Here is a 9,665-nt window from a genome sequence, read left to right on the forward strand (position 1 = left end):
AGGAGAGTGTTCCCATTAATAGCAACGGGGAGAAAAATAAACATTTATCTGCTCAATGATGCATGTTGCCTCCTTGTTAGAGGCAATAAGTATGAAGTGGGCGATGAGTCCATTTCTGGGCTCCGTTGGTAAAATGGCAATCAGTCATGCTTAGCGAGCTTAATTAGTTTTGAGACACGGTGAAGATTATCATCAGCAAAAACAACCCAAAACTACACTGTTCTGTTTGTTTTCAAAATCTGTATCTGCAATCCACAGCTCATTTAGGTAAACAAAGGAAAGGATATCTTGACTTATGCATGTTAGAGGAGTGGTGTGCAGCAAAGGAGGCGCACACATGAATTAATGTGATTAATGGCTCTGATACTGGGACTGTAAACCTTAATGCTACTACATTGGGGGTTTAATAGGCACAAATATGCGCGTGCACACGCATACACAAACTCCTGATTTGCGTACCTCTCTGTCCAGGCCGGCTGCGACGGTAATGATGCCTCCTGTCTTATTGTTGATGGTGAACATGTTGGATGTCGGGCTCTCAGGATTCTGGGATACAATCTTGTAGCGCAGCATCCCATTGGCTGTTTTGGGGTCATCTTTGTCAACAGACGTTACCGTCATAACAAAGGTCCCTGAGTGATGACAAGACAGACAGAAGATGCAAATCGGGGATTTAACAAGGGTTTTTAAAACAGCATGACCTTGTTTTATTTCAGTACTGCATTTAATTTACAGTCATTAAGAGCAAAGACAAAACATAGCCCCCAAAAAACTTTGGCTTTGTCTGAAATGTTAACAAAGCACTTCCACGAGAGAATACATTCTATTGGCAAAGATCTTATCCATATCGAACCGCAGCAAAATTAACAAAATGATTACCCCCTGTGATTAATCAATGCTGTTTTATCTACTGATAGCTTAGTGGCCCCGAAGGCCAGAGGATAGGAAGGCTGGGAGGTTGGTCTAGGCCACTACCTGGTTTAGAGCCCTCAGGGATCGTGCCGTTCCATATCTGATGGATGAACTCTGGCCGGTTGTCGTTCATGTCAATCACATTGATTACAATGTCGATGGGGCTCTCTACTTGGTTACCATTCAGATCCACAGCATGGGCTCTCAGCTGTAGGGAGACACCAGAGAGATATCAGCACTCAGCTGACTGTGGTGGACACATCCATACACATGCATGCAAGAACCAAACAATAAACATTCAGCAAAAACACTTAAATTTGCCTGAGCAGAACTTTGGCATTGCAATGGCTCTCTTACTTCAGCTATTTCCAATTATAGAAAAAAATTAACACAGAAATGTGCCTTTCAATAATGTAAATGCTTGTTTGTTCACAGTGCAGCGCTTCCAGGGATGCCTGCTCCATTATACTTTCATTACAAACCTGCAATTTATCTGTCTGCCCACTGTCTAATACAAGTCTCACCCAGACTACCAAGGGACCTTGAGCACATGCCAGTCAACCTCCTGGAGTATACAGACAATGTGTTAGCCAAAGAGGACACATACCTCTGGATAAAGAATGCTTAATGCTTGGTACACTGTTTAGAAACCTTTTACTGTAACTGTTCAGCATGTCTGCTGTTTCTCCTGTTCACTGAACTGCACAAGGCCAAGCTTCTCTCTCTATCACCCAAAGTGAATGCACATCACTTTAGGTGGTGCTGAACCAAAGAAAGCTTGGGATGAATAGGACCCACATACACTATTGCTCCACTTTCCCGTTATTTGGCTAGAAAATAACAATGTTTTGATCCAAAGTGGATCTTGACTTTGTCAGTATGCGTGGTCCTAATCATTTCCTCTCTCTCACGTAGATCCATGTGTGTGTGTGTATGAGACTTACATGGAAGTTGGAAATGTGTTCTCTATCCAGGGGTTTCATGACGGACAGCTCTCCAGAGATGGGGTGGATGATGAAGATGCCAGTGGGCGGCTGGTCAGCTCCTGGTCCAGTCACACTGTACCTCAGGGAGCGGTTCTTGTCATTGTCCGACCGGATCTGTTTCAGAACCCAAAAGTACGTTGGTAAATGATCAATAATCAATTGTGGGTATATAAACTGTTCGGTGTTGGTGTGTCGCCCCGCGCTAGAGTCCCGTTGGTGAGTGGTACAGACAGATCTTCCTCCCTTGCATGTGTGTGTATGTGTCTAAACTATATGTGAGTGTGATGTATTTGAGCCTCTGTGTCTTCCCTGGCCTGTCTATCTCTACCCATAAGCTTTGGTATCCATGGTGTGTCTGGATGGTGCCTGGTGCCTCTCCCTTGTGTCATCCATTAAACTCAGCCCCCTAATGCTTCTGGATTAAATATAATACACACAGACAGTATATACTGGATTTAGCACTATGTCAGGAACCAGTAAGCTTATGTTGAGAAAGGATATACTTCTTAACTGACATGAGAAGGATAGCCAGTCCTCCATCATTCATATCCACCCACCCCTTGCCCCTTGAGCACATGATAAGGTGAGGATAATATCTCAACAGGAAACCTGAGGGAAACAAGCCACTGGAGGGCTCTTTGTCCTTTTCACTCTCATCTCTAAAGCTACATAATAGCAGGGACATTCATAGTGACGGCTTGCCTGACTGGGAGAGGGAAATCAGATACTTTAGCACAAGCACTTGACCTTTCAGGACGTGGAGTCAATATGGTGGTGGATTGAGTGATAATGCTAGTAGAACAGAAATGACCGGTCAAAAATCTGCTGCTGCTCCATAGAACCATGAAGCTCAGAATAAGGGTAACGTCTCCTTTCAGGTTGTGGATAACCGGTGTGTGCGTGTGTCTGTGTGTGTGTGTGTATGTGTGTGAGTGAGTGTGTGTGTGTGTGTGTGTGTGTGTGTGTGTGTGTGTGTGTGTGTGTGTGTGTGTGTGTGTGTGTGTGTGTGTGTGTGTGTGTGTGTGTGTGTGTGTGTGTGTGTGTGTGTGTGTGTGTGTGTGTGTGTGTGTGTGTGTGTGTGTGTATGAGTGCGTGTGCGTGTGCGTGTGTGTGTGTGCGCGTTTGTGCGTGTGTGCCTATGTGTGTGGCATCTTACCCGGACCAGGTCCTGGGGGAACTCTCCTCTGGAGTTCTCTGGGACGTTGATTGGGGGGATTACCCAGTCCCTTTTCATGCGTTTGAGCTGGCCCACAGAGCTGCTGTCTGTCTGCCGCGATGGGAACCAGATCTCCTGGAGACCCTGGGACAGAGCTGGGGGAGCTGGGATATCTTGGACCTGGAGGAGAGAAATAACATCTGTTTACCAACTTGACACATGTAAAAACCAATGGCTTTTGGTAGACCTTTTATACAGTAGCCAGAAGACAAATTATCTTTACCTACCAATGAAGTTATGGAAATAATTCAAGAGAATGCAAATTCTTGACAGCCTAAAACAGTTTTTGGTAATACCATTTTGCATGCTTTGTTAATATCAAACGTTTACATGCATTGCAAGAATAATGATTTCCTTAATAATCCTGTTTACATGGACACATCTGAAATCAGGCTACCTGATAGGAGTGATAAATGCAGAAAATCAGCAATCAAAATTAACTTGGGCATAATAAGAGGGAGGCTCGCTCGGCTAGTGCTAGAACATGCACAGATAAAATACACAGCTTGAATTCAGATTAAGGTGTTTACATTTCCTAATTCTTCCAAAGATTGCTCTGAAAACCAGGTGTTTTAATCGGCGTATGCTGACTTCGATTATGACCTTAGGCCGATTAAGATGTTTACATGACTAAAGCTACACTCGACCTACTGCCATAATCAGTTTAATATCGAATTATTAGTGTGCATGTAAACATACTCATTGAACTATACCAGCTAGAGGACCCAACATAGGAGGGGGAGGCTTTTTGATGTGGTCATATTATATTTTAGGATCCATTTCGTTTTTGAGAATTCAGTGAAGGCTAACATTGCCTTCATACATGTGATGTTTTTGAACAGCCTCTCTTTCCAGGCTCTCTTCTCCATGGCTGGGAATGAGAGTAGTGTTTGAGATTCTTTGTCGAGGATAGTACTGTATCCCCTCAGTTAGCTTTAAATCACAGACCTCCTCTCATTTCCTGATAAAAGCATGCACGCACACAGAGGCACACACACACAAACAGGCACACACACACAAACAGGCATGCACACACACACACACACACACACACACACACACACACACACACACACACACACACACACACACACACACACACACACACACACACACACACACACACACACACACACACACACACACACACACACACACACACACACACACACACACACACACACACACACACACACACAGGCTTCTAAAATGGATGTGCCATCCTCCCTTGGCTGTAATGAAAGTGATTTGAAACAAAGCAGGATGGTACCTGCAAGCCAGACTCTATATAGCCAGATGGCTCCATTTGCCTCCGCTGTTCCACAGAGAGAGAGACTGTTGGGAGTGAGACCCAAGTAGCGCCAGAGAAGTCACAATAACCTTGAATGCCCGATAGAAAATGTAAACAAGACGCTGGCAAACATAGGTAGAACAGTCATCCTGTAGAACAGTCATCCTGTAGAACAGTCATCCTGTAGAACAGTCACGCTTCAGAAAGTCCCTTCTTAACTCTCTCTCTCGTCCTTCCGTAATTACTGATCGTCAATTTGTTACACAATATCCAAAGCACTAAAACGAACCTAAAGCCACAGTCTGTGCAAACAGCCAAATGAATTACAGTTTTGCCACGTTACACACGAGCCCCATCCCACGCAGCCTCACCATGCACGCAGCCTCACCATGCACGCAGCCTCACCATGCACGCAGCCCCTCCCTGACCATCTGCGGAGATGTCGGAGCGCCTCCACTAATCATGTTTGAAATCCGATTATGCTGCTTTCACACATTTGAAATGCAGAGAGGCAAGCGGACAGATAGCGGGGAACATGCATCAGAAATATCTATTACCCTATTAAACCGAAGGAGAGAGTGAGAGCGGTAATTATTTCTGACCTGGCGGCTGGAATGATGAATGGTGTGGAGGGTTTGCTTAGCAGTCTCAGCCCCAGCACAGTCACATCTATCTATCGAGAGTACTGGAGGTCTCTCTGCCCCCTACATCCTCTGACTGCTAGACTACACTTCAGTATCCCTGAGAGCTTGGGAGTGTTTGTGTACTGTGTGTGAGAGAGATTGTGGCGTGTGTGTGTGTGTGTGTGTGTGTGTGTGTGTGTGTGTGTGTGTGTGTGTGTGTGTGTGTGTGTGTGTGTGTGTGTGTGTGTGTGTGTGTGTGTGTGTGTGTGTGTGTGTGTGTGTGTGTGTGTGTGTGTGTGTGTGTGTGTGTGTGCGTGCGTGCGTGCATGCATGCGTGCGTGGCTATAGACAAGTACAAAATCGTCCTCTCTAAAGCCTAGGGTAGGTCTTGGTTTTCAGCCCGACTCTTGTGGTGATGTTTATGCTGATGGTCATGGTGGTTGGGAAGGTCACCCTAGGCGATGTTGTACTTGTCTGTAGCCACACACACAGATAGATATATGTGACTGTGCTGGGGCTGAGACTGCTAAGCCAATCATTACTTTTTCATTGATTAAAACATTCCCCTAGGGCCGATGCGTTCGCAGTGTTTGCTAATATAGCATCTAACCGCTGATGTGATTATGGATCACATGATGATAATTCATGACAATCATTGCATTGGAGAGAGAACCACATAACCACACCAGTGTTTCCCCTATATTAATTTAACAATGGCGGGCCGCTGCTGCTAAATTGTAACCAGCTCTTCCGAAGAAACATGATGTATTTGGTATAACATTTTCAGGGTCGACTTAAACGACTAAAACCAGATATAAAGTATGAAAAAATTATAATGGAGCTATATACCGTAGTTATTTGGGTATGAGTTAACATAATATGAACTTTTCAATGTGAGATTTTCACTGGACAGTTACATTAAAACTGTTCATTTTCGCGTGTAGAATTGCAGGAAATTAGCTTTAAAACAGAAACATTCTGTCTTAGCAGAGGAGGGCATCAAATTATTTTTGTCATAGACCACGTCATTGGCCACGTCCACTACCAACCTCCCCCCAACCCCTCCCATCCCCCTTTACTAACTTTGACACCTCTGCGAAAAAAATATCTTAGGTGAAACCCTGACACGTGGCCCAATAAACTGGTGAGATTGACTTCTATATTCTATTATAGATTTGATTACTACCTATGTAGCCCAGAGACTACTGCGCAGCTCCAATGGACTGCTGCGCAGAATAAATACTGTACAAACCCACAATGGGAAGCACTAGATTAACTTCTTGATGCACCCATCCCGTTAGCGGGATCATTTTCATCAACATCCGCTGAATTGCAGAGCGCCAAATTCAAATTAAATTACTAAAAATATATAATTTTCATGAAATCACAAGTGCAATATAGCAAAACACAGTTTAGCTTGTTGTTAACCTGTTGATCCTACCCCCTACTTTTTCGAACATTCTGTTAAAAATGGCGCAACATTTCAGCGCCCTGCTACTCATGCCAGGAATATAGTATATGCATATGATTGGATGTGTGGATAGAAAACACTCAGACGTTTCTAAAACTGGTTAAATCGCGGCTCTGACTATAACAGAACGTGCGTTTCATCAAAAAGCGCAGGAAAATCTGATCACTGAAAACTGGAAAATATATCAATGCGCCACTTGAATGTATTGTTGAATAGAAACCACAATACCTGGAGCCGAGGTTGCAATACCTACAGCTTCCACACGATGTCAACAGTCATGTCATTTGCCTAGGATTTGTTTCTTGGTCAAACGGACAAGAGGCAGCCCATTTCTTCCGGTCTCCGACCGGATATTTTGGTTGAGATTTACCCGGACATTATTTCAAGACGTACAGCTATAGAATATACATCGCCTCGTGATCAATTTGATTGATTATTAACGTTTACTAATACCTAAAGTTGCATTACAAAAGTATTTCGAAGTGTTTTGTGAAAGTTTATCGTCTACTTTTTTAATTAAAAAAAATGACGTTGCGTTATAAAACGCTGTTTTTTCCCTTGATCACACAGTCTTCATAGATCAATATCTAGGCCATATATGGACCGATTTAATCGAAAAAAAGACCCAAATAGTGATGTTTATGGGACATCTAGGAGTGCCAACAAAGAAGATGGTCAAATGTAATGAATGTTTTATATTTTATTTCTGCATTTTGTGTAGCGCCGACTATACTAATTATTTTGTTTACGTCCCCTGTGGGTCTTTAGGGGTATTGCATGCTATCAGATAATAGCTTCTCATGCTTTCGCCGAAAAGCATTTTAAAAATCTGACTTGTTGGCTGGATTCACAACGAGTGTAGCTTTAATTCAATACCCTGCATGTGTGTTTTAATGAACGTTTGAGTTTTAACGAGTGCTATTAGCATTTAGCGTAGCGCATTTGCATTTCCAGATGTCTAGATGGGACGCCTGCGTGTCGGGTGGAGGTAAGAGGTTAATCCACCTGGCGTGTCAGATTTCAAAAAAGCTTTTCGGCGAAAGCATACCAAGTGTTTATGTAAGGACATCTCTCTCAGCAGACAAAACATTACAAACAGCTAGCAACCAAGTAGATTGGTTACGAAAGTCAGAAAAGCAAGAAAATTAATCACTTACCTTTCATGATCTTCAGATGTTTGCACTCACGAGACTCCCAGTTACACAATAAATGTTCCTTTTGTTCCATAAAGATTATTTTTATATCCAAAATACCTCCATTTGGTTGGCGCGTTATGTTCAGAAATCAACAGGCTCGAGCGGTCACGATGGGGCAGACGAAAATTCCAAATAGTATCCGTAAAGTTCGTTAAACATTTTTTATAACCATACCTCAAAGGTTGTTTTTACAATATATAATCGATAATATTTCTACCGGACTGTAGCTTCTTCAATAGGAGAGAGAGATAAAATGTCTGCTCCGTTCTGTTGGCACATGTTATCTTTCTCACTAATTTTTCAAAATAAAAGCCTGAAACTATGTCTAAAGACTGTTCCAACCATGTGGAAGCCATAGGAAAATGAATGTGGTTGATATCCATTTAAATGGAGCAAAGGCAGGCAATGGAACAGAGAGCTTTCAGGAAAAACGGCACTTCCGGGTTGGATTTTCCTCGGGTTTTCGCCTGCAATATCAGTTATGTTATACTCACAGACAATATTTTGACAGTTTTGGAAACTGTTGTTTCTGAGTGTTTTCTATCCTAATCTGACAATTATATGCATATTCTAGATTCTTGGCCTGAGAAATAGGCAGTTTCATTTGGGTACGCTTTTCATCCAAGCATCAAAATGCTGCCCCCTACACTCAACAGGTTAAACTTCACTAAACTTTTTAGAGTGTTCCCTGTTAGTTAACACAATCAACGTTTCACTTTACTGTGGCAATGGTGATCGAATCAACTCAATATTAGACACTTTCAATGCAACATAACGAAACAAAACAAACTATGCAAGAGATTTTGTTGTAGGCAGAATGCATTGGAGTAGGATTCTATTGCATTGACACGCACCACACAGCTCTTACTCTACAGAGACCGTGCGGCATAACCAATCAGAGCTGCAGGAGGCCTATATGCAAATAGATCATATATGGATCTGTGCCATTTACTTTGACCTGGACAGTGTTTACAGCAGGAGAAGCATTTGTTTTGAGATCAAATCGAGAGCTGCATGTAGCCACATGTGCACATTTTGTTCATATCCTTTGGTAGTTAGTGAGTCATTACCCCAGTTATAGATCATTTGTAGTCATCAATAGGGGAGGGATTGCTTCCTACAAGAGCACAAAACGTGTACATTTCTAGACATCTTTCAAAAGCAAGTCAGATAAAAAGCTTTTGTATGTCTTAAAGGGGCAATGTTGCATTTTGAGACAAGCTTAAATAAGCTAAATAGCCAATAGGCAGAGGGTAGCATCATTTGTCTGATTATCTGTAATAATGGTATGGGAATAATAATGCATTTTATTTTGTGTTTTCTTGCATTCAACATCACCACCATTTTCAGCCACCTCTTTGTCAATTGTTTTTGATGATAGGACAATCTGCTTGCCTAGATTATGATTAAATAGCTACAGTAGCCTACATGGCAACTGTTAAAACTGTAACTTAAAGCGGGTACAGCCTCAATGTTCACAGTAAACACCCGCTGGAAGTTGCGCAGAATTTTCACAATGTTCAAGTTTGCGCTCAGCAGACCTGCAATTTGCTCAGTGATGAGAAAAATTAGAGGGAACATTGATTACTACCATAATCATCCAGGCCAAATTAACAACTGTCCATACAATCACATAGAAAACAACACAAACATCTAGGATCAATCAGAGTCTTCTAAAATGGACATGATTACCCATGATGGTCTTCCTATTTCTATTTAAAAGCTACTGTGGCCAAGCCCCTTGTTTAACTGGCCTGGACAAGTGTACATTTCTCTTTAAATGAGCGACACGTGTGACTAATGGTGTCATTAAAATCACATACCTGCAGGAGTCACTGTGGTAAATGAGCATCAGCGCCCTAACAATGCTGTTTTCAAAACTCTCACTAAATCATCCCCTGTACAAGTTTAATTTGAAACCACAAACTGCTGCTGCTGCTGCTGCTGTTGGCCCACTGCACTCACACCAA

The 9,665-nt window shown here is 42.5% G+C and overlaps 1 protein-coding gene across 1 annotated transcript in view; it reads right to left on the reverse strand.

The window, feature by feature from the left end:
• The window catches only part of LOC124009488 (cadherin-2-like), a 108,099-nt gene that overhangs the window by 22,079 nt on the left and 76,355 nt on the right, over positions 1 to 9,665 (reverse strand). Inside the window, exons 4-7 of the mRNA XM_046321304.1 lie at positions 3,055 to 3,234; positions 1,857 to 2,012; positions 976 to 1,120; positions 460 to 632 (exon numbers count right to left, since the gene is read on the reverse strand). Coding sequence (XP_046177260.1) covers positions 460 to 632; positions 976 to 1,120; positions 1,857 to 2,012; positions 3,055 to 3,234 — 654 coding nt within the window. The remainder of the gene's footprint in view (positions 1 to 459; positions 633 to 975; positions 1,121 to 1,856; positions 2,013 to 3,054; positions 3,235 to 9,665) is intronic.

Source organism: Oncorhynchus gorbuscha, linkage group LG22 (genome assembly GCF_021184085.1).
Source record: "Oncorhynchus gorbuscha isolate QuinsamMale2020 ecotype Even-year linkage group LG22, OgorEven_v1.0, whole genome shotgun sequence".
Taxonomy (NCBI): Eukaryota; Metazoa; Chordata; class Actinopteri; order Salmoniformes; family Salmonidae; genus Oncorhynchus; species Oncorhynchus gorbuscha.